General features: G+C 62.8%; 4 protein-coding genes and 1 long non-coding RNA gene across 6 annotated transcripts; 3 read left to right on the forward strand and 2 right to left on the reverse strand.

Annotated features, from left to right (window-relative positions):
- The first annotated feature begins 11 nt into the window (after positions 1-11).
- VPS72 (vacuolar protein sorting 72 homolog) lies at positions 12-5003 on the forward strand. Its single transcript, XM_065043251.1, has 6 exons — positions 12-400; positions 1607-1756; positions 2403-2514; positions 3726-3905; positions 4009-4150; positions 4529-5003. The coding sequence occupies exons 1-6, from the start codon at positions 284-286 to the stop codon at positions 4911-4913; spliced, it is 1086 nt and encodes a 361-aa protein (XP_064899323.1). The 5' UTR covers positions 12-283; the 3' UTR covers positions 4914-5003.
- A 2363-nt stretch (positions 5004-7366) lies between these two features.
- TMOD4 (tropomodulin 4) lies at positions 7367-11051 on the forward strand. Its single transcript, XM_065043252.1, has 9 exons — positions 7367-7502; positions 7585-7741; positions 9063-9185; positions 9277-9366; positions 9593-9723; positions 10196-10303; positions 10526-10669; positions 10743-10887; positions 10987-11051. Exons 1-9 carry the CDS (start codon positions 7380-7382, stop codon positions 11007-11009), a joined length of 1044 nt encoding a protein of 347 aa, XP_064899324.1. The 5' UTR covers positions 7367-7379; the 3' UTR covers positions 11010-11051.
- A 1631-nt stretch (positions 11052-12682) lies between these two features.
- Positions 12683-15244, reverse strand: SCNM1 (sodium channel modifier 1). The gene is made up of 8 exons (XM_065043256.1): positions 15100-15244; positions 14524-14594; positions 14352-14440; positions 14160-14257; positions 13420-13514; positions 13174-13319; positions 12941-13067; positions 12683-12855 (listed from the first exon to the last, which is right to left on the reverse strand). The coding sequence occupies exons 1-8, from the start codon at positions 15148-15150 to the stop codon at positions 12756-12758; spliced, it is 777 nt and encodes a 258-aa protein (XP_064899328.1). The 5' UTR covers positions 15151-15244; the 3' UTR covers positions 12683-12755.
- An 86-nt stretch (positions 15245-15330) lies between these two features.
- LYSMD1 (LysM domain containing 1) lies at positions 15331-18225 on the forward strand. The gene is made up of 3 exons (XM_065043258.1): positions 15331-15648; positions 16321-16595; positions 16708-18225. Exons 1-3 carry the CDS (start codon positions 15550-15552, stop codon positions 16850-16852), a joined length of 519 nt encoding a protein of 172 aa, XP_064899330.1. The 5' UTR covers positions 15331-15549; the 3' UTR covers positions 16853-18225.
- On the reverse strand, positions 15645-16432 carry LOC135576608 (uncharacterized). Of its 2 annotated transcripts, none has more exons than XR_010468426.1 (3): positions 16300-16432; positions 15993-16127; positions 15645-15881 (listed from the first exon to the last, which is right to left on the reverse strand). It is a non-coding gene; the product is annotated as an uncharacterized LOC135576608 (long non-coding RNA). The 2 variants fall into 2 exon arrangements; XR_010468427.1 differs by having other exon boundaries at positions 15841-15947.
- Positions 18226-18302: the final 77 nt, after the last annotated feature.

The raw sequence follows: 18302 nt of genomic DNA on the forward strand, positions 1-18302 counted from the left end.
CACACCCCCGTGATGTCACATTCGCCGTGACGTCACACTCAGGTGACGTCACACTGCTGCCTCGCCGGCCCGGTTACTGTACGACTGAGAGCCCCGCGGTGACGCATCCCCGGGTTGTCCCCCCCCGGGCCCGGTCCCCCATGGACGAGCCCCCGTAGGGACCTGCAGCGCCTCCTCCCGCTCGCAGGGGGGCGCCCGCCGCCACTCGGCCGTTCGGCGCCGCGGGGGCCGGGCCGGGCCAGGCCAGGTCGCGCAGTCGAGCGCCGAGCGCGGCGGCGGCGCGATGAGCCTGGCGGAAGGCCGCGCCCCGCGGCGAACGGCCGGGAACCGGCTCTCGGGGCTGCTGGAGGCCGAGGAGGAGGACGAGTTCTACCAGACCACCTACGGCGGCTTCAACGAGGTGCGGGGTGGCCACGGGCAGAACGGCACCGGAGGCTCCCGGTGCTGTGAGGGGCGCGGGGGATTTCGGGGGAGCCACCGAGGGGGTGGGTGGGGGGAAAAGGGGAGTCCCGAGGGGTTGTGTCCTGGGGGGGGCAGGGGGTGGCCCCGGGGTGGGAGGGACCATGGCGGGGGGACAGAGGGGACCAGGGGGCTTGGGGGTGTCCCAAGGGACTGGGGGGGACAGGGGGAACCCCAGGGGGGTCCTGAGGGGTGTCCCAAGGGAGCAGGGGTGACAGAGGAGGAGACCCGAGGGACCGGGGGGGTGACCTAAGGGAATGGGGGGGGACAGGGGGGTCCCGAGGGATGGGGGTGGAGGGGACAGGGAGGACCCGAGGGGGGACAGAGGGGGTCCTGAGGGACCGGGGGGTGTCCCAAGGGACCAGGGGGTGTCGCAAGGGACTGGGGGGAACAGGGGATCCCGAGGGACCGGGGAGGGGGGGGACCCGAGGCTGGGGGGTGTCCCAAGGGACTGGGGTGGACCCGGAGGGACCCCAGCGGGGACAGGGGGGTCCCGAGGGACCGGGGGGTGTCCCAAGGGACTGGGGGGGATAGGGGGAACCCCAGGGAGGTCCTGAGGGGTGTCCCAAGGGACCACAGGGGACAGGGGGGGACCCAAGGGACCAGGGGGTGTCGCAAGGGACTGGGGGGAACAGGGGATCCCGAGGGACCGGGGAGGGGGGGACCCGATGCTGGGGGGTGTCCCAAGGGACTGGGGTGGACCCGGAGGGACCTCATCGGGGACAGGGGGTTCCCAAGGGACCGGGGGGTGTCCTAAAGGACAGGGGGGTCCCGAGGGACCAGGGGGTGTCCTAAAGGACAGGGGGGACCAGAGGGACCGGGGGGTGTCCTAAAGGACAGGGGGTTCCCAAGGGACCAGGGGGTGTCCTAAAGGACAGGGGGGACCAGAGGGACCGGGGGGTGTCCCAAGGGACTGGGGGGAGGACCCAGGGGGACCCCAGGGGCGTCCCAGGGGACCAGGGGGTGTCCCAAGGGACTGGGGGGGACAGGGGGGACCCAAAAGACCAGGGGGGGGCCAGGAGGGTGTCTGCTCTTTGGAAGCCCCGTAATGCTGAGGCTCCTGTGGCCGTGGGGCAGGCGGGCACTGGGGGGCTCGTGTCTGCGCCGTGGGGACCAGGGGGGTGACACGTCCCCCGTGTCCCCGCAGGAGTCGGGCGATGACGAGTACCGGGGGGACCAGTCGGACAGCGACGATGAGGTGGACTCGGACTTCGACATCGACGAGGGCGACGAGCCGGCCAGCGACCAGGAGGAGAGCGAGCCCAAGCGCCGGCGCGTCGCCACCAAGGCCTACCGGGTACGGGGGACACCGGCAGGGGGGACACCGGGCTGGGGACACCATGTGCAGGGGGACACTGGGCTAGGGACAATGGATGTGGTAGGGACACTGGGGATGGGAGCGACACTGGGTACGGGGGGCACCAGGTACGGGGGAACAACAGGTGCAGGGGGACACTGGGGATGGCGGGGACACTGGGCTGGGGACACCAGGTACGGGGAGACACCATGGATGTGGGGGACACTGGGTACAGGGGACACTGGGTGTGGGGGGACACCCTGGGCAGGGGACACCAGGGATGAGGGAAACACCAGGGTCAGGGGGACACTGGGGTGGGGACACCGGGTTGGGGTGGACACCGAGTGGTGGGGGGGACACCGAGTGGTGGGGGGGACACCAGGGGCGCAGGGGACACTGGGGGTGGGGGGATACTGGGTACAGAGGGACACCAGGTATGGGGGGACACCAGGTACGGGGGGGACACCGGGCTGGGGACACCAGGTGTGGAGGGAACACTGGGTACAGGGGGATACCAGATGGAGGGGGGGGACACTGGGGGATAGAACAGGCTTCCCGTGAGGATAAGTTGAGGTTTAAATGAAGCCGAAGCTGCGGCCAGGGGGGTGTTTTCTCCCTTCTCACGTCCTCTGTGCCCCGTCCCCAGGAGCCCCTCAAGAGCCTGCGCCCCAAGAAGACGGACGTGCCCAGCGGCAGCTCCCAGAAGCCGCGGGAGGTGAAATCCGTCCCCTTGGAGCTCCAGGATGACGTGGGAGACAGTGAGTTCGTACGGGATGGGGGGGATGGAGACGGGTCCTCTCTGTGCGGGCCCCCGGTGAGCCCTGTTGTACAATCAGAGAATCATTTTGGGTGGAAATTCCCTCAAGATCATCAAATCCATCCATTATCCCATTTCTGTCTCTGCCCCATGTCCTGAGAACCTCATGTCCGTCTGTCCAGCCCTCCAGGGATGGTGACTCCAGCACTGCCCTGGGCAGCCTGTTCCAATGCCCCACAGCCCTTTGGGGAAGAATCATCCCCAAGATCCCATCTCCAAACTCCTTTTGTGATGCTGAGGGTGGGGAGACCCTGGCCCAGGTTGCCCAGAGAGGTGGTGGATGAACCACCCCGGAGAACATCCAGAGTCAGGTTGGATGCGGCTCTGAGCAACCTGGTCTGGTTGGATGTCCTTGGTCTGTTGGAGATGTCCCCAATCTGGTTGGATGTCCCCAATTTGGTTGGATGTCCCCAGTCTGTTGGAGATGTCCCCAGTCTGGTTGGATGTCCCCAATCTGTTGGAGATGTCCCCGGTCTGTTGGAGATGTCCCCAATCTGGTTGGGTGTCCCCAATCTGCTTGGAGATGTCCCCAGTCTGTTGGAGATGTCCCCAATCTGGTTGGGTGTCCCTGGTCTGTTGGAGATGTCCCCAATCTGGTTGGATGTCCCTGGTCTGTTGGAGATGTCCCCAATCTGGTTGGATGTCCCCAGTCTGCTTGGAGATGTCCCCAATCTGCTTGGAGATGTCCCCAATCTGCTTGGATGTCACTGGTCTGTTCGAGATGTCCCCAATCTGGTTGGATGTCCCCAATCTGGTTGGATGTCCCCAATCTGGTTGGATGTCCCCGGTCTGTTGGAGATGTCCCCAATCTGCTTGGATATCCCTGGTCTGTTGGAGATGTCCCCGATCTGCTTGGTTGTCCCTGGTCTCGTTGGGGATGTCCCTGCCCATGCCTAGATGGCTTTGAAGGTCCCTCCCAACCCAAACGCTTCCATGATCACAAACCACAGAGTCATTTTGGTTGGGAAAGAGCTTTAAGATCAAGTCCAACCATTCCCCACCCCTGTCCCTGCCCCATGTCCTGAGAACCTCATGTCCGTCTGTCCAACCCTCCAGGGATGGTGACTCCAGCACTGCCCTGGGCAGCCTGTTCCAACACCCACAGCCCTTTGGGGAAGGAATGTTCCCCTAAGCCCCGCTCTGTTCCTCCAGGCCGGAAGCACATGCGGCAGTCGACGACGGAGCACACGCGCCAAACCTTCCTGCGCATCCAGGAGCGCCAGGTCCAGTCCAAGCGCAAGAAGGGCGGCCCCAACTACGACCGACCCCTGACGCAGGAGGAGCTGCTGGAGGAGGCCAAGATCACCGAGGAGATCAACCTGCGCTCGCTGGGTGAGCCGAGGGGCGCAGGGACCCCCCGAAACGGCGCAGGGAGCGGGGTGAGGGTGCGGCCGCGGTGCTGAGCCACCCCCGGGGGTCGTTGCGGTTTTGGCAGAGAATTACGAGCGCCTGGAAGCCGACAAGAAGAAGCAGGTGCAGAAGAAGCGCAAGTGTGTGGGGCCGGTGATCCGGTACTGGTCTGTCACCATGCCGCTCGTCCCCGAGCCGGGCAAGGAGGAGAACGTGGACGTGGAGGGGTAGGTTGGGGTCACCGTGACGTGCCCCTGGTTGATTTCTCCCCCCCGCCAAGTCCTCTCTGTCCCCATTTCCCAACCCGAATCCCTCCCCAGCACAGCGAGCGAGAAGCGGGTTTTGGGTGGCACCTTGAAGCCCCAAATTCCAATCCTGGGGGGTGACTCGAGCAGATTTGGGGGGACACCAGGGGCGCAGAGGACACTGGGTTGGGGACACTGGGGGTGGGGGGACACTGGGTACAGAGGGCCACCAGGTATGGGGGGGACAGCAGGTATAGAGGGGACACTAGGTATGGGGGGGACACTGGGAACAGGGGGACACCCACCCTGGGTTTCCCTGCACCCTGGGGGGCTCCTGGGCACTGATTGTGGCTTTTCCAGGCTGGACCAAGACCCTCAACAAGCTGAAGCGGCTCCGGCTTCAGCCGGGAAGTGCTCCCGCACCTTCATCTCCTTCAGCGACGACGAAACCTTTGAGCGTTTCTTCCCCAAATCGAAACCCCCTCGGCTTCCGGTGCGGGAGATCTGCCCCGTCACCCACAAACCGGCCGTTTATCGCGACCCCATCACCGACATCCCTTATTCCAACATCCGCGCCTTCAAAATCATCCGGGAGGCCTACAAGAAATACATCACGGCGCACGGGCTGCCCAGCGCCGCCGCCGCCTCCGCCGCGCTGGGGACCCCCGCGCCCCCCGGCCCCGACCCCGCCGCCCGGCCCACCCGCCAGAAAATCATCATCAAGCAGAGCGTCCCCACGGCCTGAGCGCCGGCGACGCCTCCTCGCTCTATTTATCTCCTTCCTCCCCTTTTTTTTATATTAAAAAAGAAATAAATCCGATTAGCCTGCATAAAATGACGGTGCGGGGTCTTGTTTGCGTTCAACGTGCGGCGGCTGCAACACCAGGAGACCCTACAGTAAACAGAGGGTGTGCTGACCCCTTGTTTTCTGGGAGACCCTACAGCAAACACAAGGTGCGTTTCACTCCTTGTTTTCTGGGAGACCCTACAATAAACAAGCAACACCAGGAGACCCTACAGTAAACACAGGGTGTGTAGGACCCCTTGTTTTCCAGGAGACCCTACAATAAACACAGGGTGTGCTGACCCCTTGTTTTCCAGGAGACCCTACAGTAAATAAGCAACACCAGGAGACCCTACAGTAAACACAGGGTGTGCACAACCCCTTGTTTTCCAGGAGGCCCTACAGTAAACAAGCAACACCAGGAGACCCTACAGTAAACGCAGGGTGTGCATGACCCCTTGTTTTCTGGGAGACCCTACAGCAAACACAAGGTGCGTTTCACTCCTTGTTTTCTGGGAGACCCTACAATAAACAAGCAACAGCAGGAGACCCTACAGTAAACACAGGGTGCATAGGAACCCTCGTTTTCCAGGAGACCCTACAATAAACATGCAACACCAGGAGACCCTACAATAAACACAGGGTGTGTAGGACCCCTTGTATTCCAGGAGACCCTACAATAAACATGCAACACCAGGAGACCCTACAATAAACACAGGGTGTGCACAACCCCTTGTTTTCCAGGAGACCCTACAGTAAACATGCAACACCAGGAGACCCTACAGTAAACACAGGGTGTGCACAACCCGTTGTTTTCCAGGAGACCCTACAGTAAACAAGCAACACCAGGAGACCCCACAGTAAACGCAGGGTGTGCATGACCCCTTGTTTTCCAGGAGACCCTACAGCAAACACAAGGTGCGTTTCACTCCTTGTTTTCTGGGAGACCCTACAATAAACAAGCAACACCAGGAGACCCTACAGTAAACACAGGGTGCATAGGAACCCTCGTTTTCCAGGAGACCCTACAATAAACACAGGGTGTGTAGGACCCCTTGTTTTCCAGGAGACCCTACAATAAACACAGGGTGTGTAGGACCCCTTGTATTCCAGGAGACCCTACAGTAAACATGCAACACCAGGAGACCCTACAATAAACACAGGGTGTGTAGGACCCCTTGTATTCCAGGAGACCCTACAGTAAACATGCAACACCAGGAGACCCTACAATAAACACAGGGTGTGCACAACCCCTTGTTTTCCAGGAGACCCTACAATAAACAAGCAGCTCATTCCCAGCGCGGGAGCCCCAGTGCCAGTGACCCCCCACATGTGATTTGAGGGGGGGCAAGAGCCAAGTTGCCCAGACGGTCATGGGGTGAAGTGGCATCAAATGGCCCTGGGGGGGGTCAGTGTCCCCGAGGGGTCTCCCTGCGCCCTCACCCCCCAGCCTGTGTATTCATGGGGTGCTGTGGGGCCCCCCTATGGCTGTGGGGGTGGGGCTGGCGTGAGGGGGGGGGAGGGGGGGGCTGGCGGGGCTCGATAAGGCCCGTGGATACGTGATCTGGGCGATCTCGCCCCTCCCCGCCGCCGCTGGCACAATAAACCGCTGAGCTCATGCCCTGCGCGGCCGCGGCGCTCGCACCCAGCCCGGAGCCGGCCAGCGGCCAGGTAGGGCCTGGGGGGGTCCCTGGGGTGCGGGGGGTGTCACCTCTGGGCTCACTGACTGCGGGGTCCCTGGGTGCTGTTGGGGTCGCTGCTTCCCCACCCTGTAGTCCCCTGGGGTGTCTGGTCCCTCCTGGGGGTGTTGGGTGTGTGTCACCCCCCCAGGGGACAAATTCAAGCTGGTTCTTTAAGGGGGACCCAACTCCTGGTGTTGGGGGACTCGTGTCCTCAGCGTTTACCCCCCCAGGGAAGGGGGGAACCATGTTGGGGGGTAAAGGGAATAAATTGGGGGGGGTAAAGGGAATAAATTGGGGGGGGTAAAGGGAATAAATTGGGGGGTAAAGGGAATAAATTGGGGGGTAAAGGGGGTGGCTGGGGCTCCTGAGGGACCCCAAACAGTGCGGGGGGGACAGTGGGTCCTGGCCCTAGGGAAACCCTGGCAGGCGTGCCTCAGTTTCCCCAAGAATCCCTCCACCTTTTGGTGCCCCCCCAGCCTGGTGGGAACACAATATGGGCACAAATAGACCCCGCAGGTCATGGCGTGGGGGGTCAGGATGGTGTGGGGGGACACCATGGTGTGGGGGGGGTCACCATGGCATAGTGGGGCGCACCACAGTGTGGGAGGGGACACCATGGCAGGAAGGGGGTCACCATGCTGTGGGGGAATCCCTGGTGTTGTGGGACACTCCTGCACCCCAGGAGCCTCTTACCAGCCCCTCACCCCCCAATTGTCCCCCCCCAGGCCACCCTGTGTCCCCCACCATGACGTCGTACCGGCAGGAGCTGGAGAAATACCGGGACATCGATGAGGACAAGATCCTGCAGGAGCTGTCGGCCGAGGAGCTGGAGCAGCTGGACATGGAGCTGATGGAGATGGACCCCGAGGTGGGCGCCGGGGCGAGGGTGATGGGAGGGTGACATCGCGGTGACATCCCCCGGGAGGTGACACGCGGCCCGTCCTCCCCAGAACGTGCTGCTGCCGGCGGGGCTGCGGCAGCGCGACCAGACGCAGAAGAGCCCGACGGGGCCGCTGGACCGCGAGGCTCTGCTGCAGCACCTGGAGAAGCAGGCGCTGGAGGCCGGCGAGCGCGAGGACCTGGTGCCCTTCACCGGCGAGAAGAAAGGTGAGGGGACATGGGGGGGACACGGCGGGGACATGGGGGGACGGGGCCCCGCGGCACCGGGTATATTTAGCTCGGCCGAACAGTCCTCGCCAGCGGCTCGGGTGTCCCGGGCGAGCTGGGTCCCCGCCAGCGCCGGGCACGGACACCCCCTGGCAATGTCACCCCCCATGTGGCCACCCCATGCAATGTCACCCACCCCCCGCAACAATGCCACCAACAGTACAGACAACCCTGGCAATGCCAAACCTGGTATGGCCACCCTGTGGCAATGCCGCCCTGGTAATGTCACCCCCAGTACGGCCACCCAGTGGCAATGCCACCCTGGGAACAGTCATCCCATGGCAATGCCACCCTAGCAATGTCACCCCCAGTACAGCCACCTCTGGAACAGTCACCCCATGACAATGCCACCCCGGCAATATCACACCCAGTACGGCCACCCTGTGGCAATGCCACCCTGGCAATGTCACCCCTGGAATAGTCACCCCATGGCAATGCCACCCTGGCAATGTCACCCCCAGTACAGCCACCCATGGCAATGCCACCCCTGGAATCGTCACCCCATGGCAATGCCACCCTGGCAATGTCACTCCCAGTACGGCCACCCCATGGCAATGCCACCCCTGGAATAGTCACACCATGGCAATGCCACCCTGGCAATGTCACCCCCAGTACGGCCACACCATGGCAATGCCACCTTGGCAATGCCACCCCCGACAATGCCAATCTGGCAGTGTCACCTCCAGTACGGCCACCCCATGGCAATGCCACCCCTGGAATAGTCACCCCGTGGCAATGCCACCCTGGCAATGTCACTCCCAGTACGGCCACCCCATGGCAATGCCACCCCTGGAATAGTCACACCATGGCAATGCCACCCTGGCAATGTCACCCCCAGTACGGCCACCCCATGGCAATGCCACCTTGGCAATGTCACCCCCAGTACGGCCACACTATGGCAATGCCACCCCCAGTATGGCCGCCCCTGACAATGCCAATCTGGCAGTGTCACCTCCAGTACGGCCACCCCATGGCAATGCCACCCCTGGAATAGTCACCCCATGGCAATGCCACCCTGGCAATGTCACCCCCAGTATGGCCACGCCTGGCAATGCCACCCTGGCAATGCCACTCCCAGTACGGCCACCCCATGGCAATGCCACCCCTGGAATAGTCACCCCGTGGCAATGCCACTCTAGCAATGTCACCCCCAGTACAGCCACCCCTGGGACAGGTTGCCCTCTGGCAGTTGTCACACCCCGCATGCCCCCACTGCACCCGGTGTCCCTGGGAAGGGGGTGACACGTGTCCCCGTGCCCAGGGAAGCCCTTCGTCCCCAAGTCCCCGGCGCAGGAGGTGCCGCGGGAGGAGCAGGTGACGCTGGAGCCCGAGCTGGAGGAGGCGCTGGCCAACGCCACCGACGCCGAGATGTGTGACATCGCCGGTGGGTCTCACATGGGGCTGCGGCCACCCCAGGGGGGACACGAGGGGACTGGGGGGGTGACAGGGCTCCCGCTGACCCCCCCGTCCCGCAGCCATCCTGGGCATGTACACGCTGATGAGCAACAAGCAGTACTACGATGCGATCTGCAGCGGGAACATCACCAACACCGAGGGCATCAGCAGTGAGTGGCCTGCAGGGGACACTACGGGGACGCCATGGGGACACCATGGGGATGGGGGACACAGGGTCCCCGGGGCTGTTCAGGGGGATTTTGGGGAGCAGAACCCCTCCACGATTCCCCGTGGTGACCACACACACACGCATACAAATGTGTGCCTGTCCCCATGCATCATGACACATGTCCCCGTGTGTCCCCACGTGACCCCGCGCACACGCGTGTGCCCCAGGCGTGGTGAAGCCCGACACGTACAAGCCGGTGCCTGACGAACCCCCAAACCCCACCAATGTGGAGGAGACGCTGCGGCAGATCCAGGCCAACGACGCGGCGCTGGAGGACGTCAACCTCAACAACATCAAGGTGAACGACCCGCTGGCACTGTCCCCACACTGTCCCCACAGTCCCCGTGCCAGGGTGTCTCCAGGACACCCCAGGGTGCTGGTCCTCATCCGGGGGCATCCGCGTCCCCTTGGTGACACCACACATTCCCTCGGCGCCACTTACAACCCTTCGGTGACATCAGCACCTGCTTGGGAATGTCCCCTGTTCTCTTGGAGACATCTACACCCCCTCATTAACCCTTACATCCCCTTGGTGGCTACCTTGAGGATGTCCCCATCCCCTTGGGGACACTTGCATCCCCTTGGGGACACTTGCATCCCCTTGGGGATGTCCCTATTCCCTTGGTGACACCCACGCTCCCTTGGGGATGTCCCCATCGCCTTGGGGACACTCACGCTCCCTTGGGGATGTCCCTATTCCCTTGAGGACACTCGCATTCCCTCGTGGAGGTCCCCATCCCCTTGGGGACACCCACGTCCCCTCCCCGCAGGACATTCCTGTCCCCACGCTGAAGGCCATCTGCGAGGCCATGAAAACCAACACCCACGTCAAGAAGCTCAGCTTGGTCGCCACCCGCAGCAACGACCCCGTGGCCAACGTGAGTCCCAGCCCCGTGTCCCCAAACGTCCCCAAAAGGGAGGGGACACAGTCCCCTGTCCCCAGCTCCACCCTGGCCGCCAGCAAACCCAGGTGATGGTGGCTTTTCCAAGGTGACGGTGGCTTTTCCACCATCACCTGGGGTGTGGGTGGCTCAGGACGTGGAGCAGAGGGTGCCAGGCCTAGGTGCCACCCCAAGGTGACACGCTGAGGTGACACGCAGGCGGTGGCCGAGATGCTGACAGAGAACAAGACCCTGCAGAGCCTCAACATCGAGTCCAACTTCATCACCAGCGCCGGCATGATGAGCATCCTCAAGGCCATGCAGCACAACAGCACCTTGTGCGAGCTGCGCGTGGACAACCAGGTGGGGACGGCCACCCCGGGGAGGGGACAGGGCTGTCCCCACCCTCCTCTTTGGGCTGACGGTGTCCCCGCAGTGCCAGCGATTGGGTGACACGGTGGAGATGGAGATGGCCGCCATGCTGGAGCAGTGTCCCTCCCTCGTGCGCTTCGGGTACCACTTCACGCAGCAAGGCCCCCGCGCCCGCGCCGCCATCGCCATCACCAACAACAACGAGCTCCGTGAGCGTCCCCAGTGTGTCCCCATGTCCCCAATTCCCACCCCAGGAGGGGGGTCCTAGCCCTAACCCCCCCTCCTGGTTTGTCCCTCTGTCTCCCCAGGTCGCAAACAGAAGAAAACCTGATGGGACCCCCCGGCTCGGCTGTAAATAAAGAGGATGGAGAGATGTGGTGTTGGGATCCACTGGGATCTGTCCCCAGGATCAGGATGGGAGGGATGAGCTAAGGGGGGGGACATCGCTGGGACACCCCCCTGTGCTGGGATCGAGGCCCCGTTAGCCTGAGGTCGTTAATCCATGGGGCTGAGTGCGGGTACCCCTGAGAGCAGAGGGGTCGGGGATTTATACTGGGGAATTTGGGGTATTTATACCCTGAGATTTGGGGTACTTATACTGGGAATTTGGGGTATTTATACCCTGGGATTTGGGGTACTTATACTGGGGAATTTGGGGTATTTATACCCTGAGATTTGGGGTACTTATACTGGGAATTTGGGGTATTTATACCCTGGGATTTGGGGTACTTATACTGGGGAATTTGGGGTATTTATACCCTGGGATTTGGGGTACTTATACTGGGGAATTTGGGGTATTTATACCCTGGGATTTGGGGTATTTATACTGGGGAATTTGGGGTATTTATACCCTGGGATTTGGGGTATTTATACTGGGGAATTTGGGGTATTTATACCCTGGGATTTGGGGTATTTATACTGGGGAATTTGGGGTATTTATACCCTGAGGTTTGGGGTATTTATACTGGGGAATTTGGGGTATTTATACCCTGGGATTTGGGGTATTTATACTGGGGAATTTGGGGTATTTATACCCTGGGATTTGGGGTATTTATACTGGGGAATTTGGGGTATTTATACCCTGGGATTTGGGGTACTTATACTGGGAATTTGGGGTATTTATACCCTGGGATTTGGGGTATTTATACTGGGGAATTTGGGGTATTTATACTCTGGGATTTGGGGGTTTATACACAGCAACTTTGGGATATTTATACCAGGAGGATTTGAGTATTTCTACCAGGGAATTGGGGCATTTATACTAAGGAATTTGGGGTATTTATACCAGGGATTTTGGGGTTTATACACAGGGAATTGAGGCAGTTATACTAAAGAATTTGGGGTATTTATACCCCGGGATTGGGGAGTTTATACACAGGGAATTTGGGGTATTTATACCAGGGGAACTGGGGTATTTCTACTGGGGAACCAGGCTATTTATACCCAGGGGAATGGGGTATTTATGCCGGGGAATTGGTGTACTTATAACAGGGGATTTGGGCTATTTATACCTAGGGGATTTGGGAAATTTATATCAAGAGATTGGGGGTATTTATACTGGGAAATTTGGGGTACTTATACCCCAGGATTTGGAGTATTTCTACCCTGGGATTTGGGTACTTACACCCAGGGCATTTGGGGTATTTATACCAGGGCATTGGGGATATTTATACCCAGGAGATCGGGGATATTTATACCCGAGGATTGGGAGTATTTATACCCGGGGAAAACTGCGGCAGGCGGTGCAGCCGGGCACTTTCCAAGCACCGGGAGGGTTGCCAGGATGGGGGGGGACACCTGGCACCGCCACCCCGAAAGGCCACGACCCACCAGCAGCTGCCAGCGTGCAAGAAACTGAGCGACCTGGGCCGGGGACAGGAGGGGATGGGCCAAAACGGGGCAGGGACACCCCAAAAAGGCACCAGGTTGAGCACCCTGGGGTGGCAAAATGTTGGCACAACCCCCAATATATCACCCGCTGCCCCAATGCTGCAGACACCTCTGTCCTTTCCAGCTTTCTCTATTACCGGGGGGGTTGGGGACAGCCTGGGGACCGTGCTTGGGGACAGCGTTGGGCTCAGGCCGGCAGCAGCGCAGGCGGCTCCTCCTCGTCGGAGTCGAACTCGGCGTTTTCGTCCTTCACCCACTTGCCGGAGGGGTCCTGGATCCAGCCGGCGCTGGAGAGGGACGGACAGATGGACAGAGGGCGTGAGCAACGGCTGATTTTGGGGCTCCCCGCGCCGGGAGGGTGGGCCTACTCACCTCCGCAGCTGCAGGTATCGCTCCAGCACCCGGCGCCGCTCGGGGCTGAGCCTTTCGGACCGGCTCAGAGCCGCCGCTTTTCCCTTGCTGCCTCGCTGCGGCCGTGCCGGAGCTGCCTTTGGTGTGTCTGGGGGGACAGAGAGAGGCTGGCGTGACCCCAGAAACGGGAGAGAGACTGGGAGCCCCATCCTGCCAGTGCCAGGCTGGCCCCGGAGATGCTGGTCAGCTCTTACCCGCTCGATCGCCGCGGTGTCCCGGCAGCAGAGCCGCGGGGCTGGTGTCCACGGTGTCCCCGGCCTTCTGCGACGGCTCCAGAGGTGTTGGGGCAGCGCTTGCCCCTATCCGGGTGACACCAGCTCGTGGGCTGCTCCCCTCTGCCCTGCGATGGGACAAGGAGTCAGGGTCTTGTCACACAAATGTCCCCTCCGGGGAGCTCAGAGCTTTTCCTCGTCCTCCAGCACCGAAACCAACGTGCTCACCCCGTCCTGCGGCAGCAGGAGCTGTAGGGAGCTGCCTTGAGCAGAGCGCTGTGGGCGATCCTCCTGGTCCGGGCCAGCAGAGGGGCCGGGGAGCCCTGCGGAGAGGGGACAGAGGGGACAGAGCTCAGGGGGAGAGGGGACAGAGGGGACAGAGCTCAGGGGGAGAGGGGACAGAGGGGACAGAGCTCAGGGGGAGAGGGGACAGAGCTCAGGGGGAGAAGGGAAGGAGGGGATGGAGGGGACAGAGTTCAGGGGAAGAGAGCTCAGGGGATGGAGGGGACAGAGCTCAGGGGGAGAGGGAACAGAGCTCAGGGAGGAGAAGGGAAGGAGGGGATGGAGGGGACAGAGGGGACAGAGTTCAGGGGGAGAGAGCTCAGGGGATGGAGGGGACAGAGCTCAGGGAGAGGGGAGACAGAGGGGACAGAGAAGACAGAGCTCAGGGAGAAGGGGGACAGAGGGGACAGAGCTCAGGGGGAGAGGGGAGACAGAGCTCAGGGAGAAGGGGGACAGAGCTCAGGGAGAAGGGGGACAGAGGGGACAGAGCTCAGGGAGAAGGGGGACAGAGGGGACAGAGCTCAGGGGGAGAGGGGACAGAGGGGACAGAGCTCAAGGAGAGGGGAGGCAGAGGCGACAGAGAAGACAGAGCTCAGGGAGAAGGGACAGAGCTCAGGGAGAAGGGGGACAGAGGGGACAGAGCTCAGGGGGGTCCAGTGGGGTGAGGATGTGGCATCCACACCAACCTGCGCTCCTGTGTCCTCTGCCCGCACCTCCTCCTCGTGCTGCCGCTTCTGTACTGCGTCCTGGAGCCGCCGCTTTCTGCCATAGAAGCGCTGCAGGCCTGGAAGAGAGCGGAGGGGACATGGAGGGGACATGGAGGGGACATACACCAGCTTGGTGCAGCCCACCCCCTACGCCAGCCTCCCCAAACTTACTGCCCATGTGCTTCTTGCCAGCCCTGTGGACCGTCAGCACATCCAGCGTGTCGAAGATGGGGCGGTGGGCACACACGGTGCAGGCGTACCTGTGCCAGAGGGGGGGACAAGCGGCCGTCAGGACCCCCCGCAAGCCACTGCAGGTGGGGGCAGCGCTGGGGGTCCCGCTCACCTCCCGCTCCGCAGCAGCAGCGCCTCATCCTCGGGGATGTAGTTGGCCAAAAGGTCAGCGACGCGTCTTTTCTGGAGGGGAATAAAGGGGGTTTTGTGAGTGCTTGTGTCCACCCCGCCTGCTGCCCCAAGTGGCGGGTCTGTCCCCAGTTTGCCCTGCAGGGAACCAGCCCTTGTCCCCAGCCCTGTCCCCCCGCTTAGACCTCGGGACCCCCTTCTGAGGGGGAAAGTGGGGGAATCGGGTCAAGGCCGGGGAGAGACGGGGTGGTTTGGGTGTTAGAGGTGCTGGGAGGGGAACCCTGAGGGGGTGTCAAGCCAGGGCAGGGGGAACTGGGGTGCAGAGGAGCATTTGCGAGCAGGAAGGGCGTGGAAGGAGGGTATTTACAGGCAGGGAGGAGAGGGAAGCGCTGGGGGAGCCGGGAGCGGGACAGGCCGGGCCATGGAGGCGCGAACCCGGGGGTATGTGGGGAGGTCGGGGGGAGGATCTGGGGGACTCGGGAAGGGTCTGAGGGGTCCTGGGGGAGCTCAGGGAGATCCTGAGGGAGTTCTGGGGGGTCCTGAGGAGCCCGGGACCCACCTGCAGCACTCCCAGCTGATCGGGGTCGTCCCCCTCCCGCTTGAAGGACATGGCGGCCGCGGCGGTTGCTATGGGAACCGCCCCCTCTCCCGCCCCACTTCCGGGTGGCTCTTCCCGGCGGGCTGGGCGCTGGAGCGGCCACCAATTGGAGAGTGCGAGGGGCGGGAAGGACCCGCCCCGCTGTCAGGCGGCCCCGTGGCATGACGGGAGTTGTAGTTCCGAGGCGCCCTCCCCCCACGGGAGTCCCGCCGGGCTCGGACTACAAGTCCCAGAAGCCTCTGCGAGGGCGGCCGGGTCGGGCCTGGCGTCTCCGGGCTCACCGGGGCCCGGGGGCTCCCGGAGGCGGCGGCGGGGCCTCACCGGGGCCCTGGGCCGGTCCCGGGCCGGGGCGGTTCGCATGAGCCCCCCGCCACGCTGGCGGGGGCCGGGGCTGAGCGGGGCCGTCCCGCCATGGCGGCGGGGAGCGGGGGAGCGGGGGCCGCCGCCCGGGAGCACCGTCTGGAGCCCGGGGACACGCTAGCGGGGCTGGCGCTGCGCTACGGGGTGACGGTGAGAGGCCGCGGGGGTGACGCGGGGGGACACCCGGGGGGGGCGGGATCCGCGGGGCTGCGGGGACAGGACGAGCCCGGGGTCCCCACGGGGCCACCGCTGTCCTTGGCCCCTCCTGGCCCGTCCCCATCCTGTCTCTGTGACTGTCCCCATCCCATCGCCGTCCCCATCCTGTCCTTATCTCTGTCCTCATCCCATTCCCTGTCCCCAACCCTATCCTGTCCCTGTGCCGCCTCTGTCCCCATCCCTATCCTGTCCCTCTGCCACCTCTGTCCCCACCCCTATCCTGTCTGTGCCACCTCTGTCCCCATCTCTGTCCCACCCCTATCCTGTCCCTGTGCCACCTCTGTCCCCATCCCTGTCCCCACCCCTATCCTGTCTGTGCCACCTCTGTCCCCATCTCTGTCCCACCCCTATCCTGTCCCTGTGCCACCTCTGTCCCCATCCCTGTCCCCACCCCTATCCTGTCCCTGTGCCACCTCTGTCCCCATCCCTGTCCCACCCTTTCCTGTCTGTGCCACCTCTCCCCATCCCTGTCCCCACCCCTATCCTGTCTGTGCCACCTCTGTCCCCATCCCTGTCCCCACCCCTATCCTGTCTGTGCCACCTCTGTCCCCATCCCTGTCCCCACCCCTATCCTGTCTGTGCCACCTCTGTCCCCATCCCCGGCAGATGGAGCAGATCAAGCGCGCCAACCGCCTCTACACCTCGGACACCATCTTCCTCAAGCCCACCCTCCTCATCCCCGCACCGGCCCAGCCAGGGGGACCCAGCCCTGAGGATGGGGACGAGGACAAGGACACGCCTGTCCCCTCGGGGGACACCCCGGCTGTCCCCACGCCATCCCGCCACGACCTCTCGGCCACTGATTTCCTGCGGCAGCTGGACGCCGAGATCGGGCGCTCCAAGGCGGCGGCGGCACGGCGGCTCCGCGCAGGCGGCACAGGGTGAGCGCGCCCCGCCCGCCCCCAATTTTGGGGCAAAATGGGGGCTTTTGGCTGTAGGGGGGTGGCGGGCTCGCAGGGCCACCCCTCAGTGTCACCCACTGCGTCCCCGCAGCACGGACAAGGCTGAAGGCTCCCGGAGTCCCCCCTGCACCGGGGTCACCCCCCGGGGGGGACCCCGCCTGGGCCCCCGGCCCCTCACCAGGACCCCGCGTGCGGCCGCTCTGCGTGACGCTGAGGACGAGATCTTCACGCTGTGACACCGGGGACACCGAGGACGAGATCTTCATGTTGTGACACCGAGGATGAGATCTTCACGTTGTGACACCGGGGACACCGAGGACGAGATCTTCACGCTGTGACACCGAGGATGAGATCTTCACGCTGTGACACCGAGGATGAGATCTTCACGCTGTGACACCGGGGACACCGAGGACGAGATCTTCACCCTGTGACGCGGGGGACCCTGAGGACAAGATCTTCACGTTGTGACACCGAGGACGAGATCTTCACGCTGTGACACCGGGGACACCGAGGACGAGATCTTCACGTTGTGACACCGAGGACGAGATCTTCACGCTGTGACACCGGGGACACCGAGGACGAGATCTTCACGTTGTGACACCGAGGACGAGATCTTCACGCTGTGACACCGGGGACAAGATCTTCACGTTGTGACACCGGGGACACCGAGGACGAGATCTTCACCCTGTGACGCGGGGGACCCTGAGGACAAGATCTTCACGTTGTGACACTGGGGTCACCAAGGATGAGATCTGCACCCTGTGATGCTGGGAACACTGAGGACACGCCGCCGTGACTGTCACCCTGTGGTGACAGGGAATCCAGGACACCCACAGCTCCCAGCCCTGGTGGGGGGATAGCGGAGGAGACACAGGGATTTGGGGGGGACGGTGTCACCTCCCTGTCTCCTTCAGAGGGGACACAGGGATTTGGGGGGGATGGTGTCACCTCGCTGTCTCCTTCAGAGGGGTCACAGGGATTTGGGGGGGACAGTGTCACCTCCCTGTCTCCTTCAGAGGGGACACAGGGATTTGGGGGGGACGGTGTCACCTCCCTGTCTCCTTCAGAGGAGACACAGGGATTTGGGGGGGGACGGTGTCACCTCCCTGTCTCCTTCAGAGGGGACACAGGGATTTGGGGGGGGCGGTGTCACCTCCCTGTCTCCTTCAGAGGGGACACAGGGATTTGGGGGGGACGGTGTCACCTCCCTGTCTCCTTCAGAGGGGACACAGGGATTTGGGGGGGCGGTGTCACCTCCCTGTCTCCTTCAGAGGGGAGACAGGGATTTGGGGGGGTGGTGTCACCTCCCTGTCTCCTTCAGAGGGGACACAGGGATTTGGGGGGGACGGTGTCACCTCCCTGTCTCCTTCAGAGGGGACACAGGGATTTGGGGGGGGCGGTGTCACCTCCCTGTCTCCTTTGGGGAGCCTGTCCAGCTGCAGGGACACAGATTTACCAGCCGATGTTTTTCCTCTGTTGTATTTATTTGTACGTCTTTGCTCTTGTGGGGTTTTTGGGGGGTGGGACCCCCCAGTGCCAGTGCCTGGACCCCCCCGTGGGGACAGTCACCCCCCAGCCTGAGAGCCTGTAAATAAAACCCAGCACTGTCGCCTGGCTGTGCCTGTTTGTCACCCCTCGGGGACACTGTCACACACCCCCCCCGGGTACACAGTCACCCCTTGGGGA

This window comes from Columba livia, chromosome 28 (assembly GCF_036013475.1).
Source record: "Columba livia isolate bColLiv1 breed racing homer chromosome 28, bColLiv1.pat.W.v2, whole genome shotgun sequence".
NCBI lineage: Eukaryota > Metazoa > Chordata > Aves > Columbiformes > Columbidae > Columba > Columba livia.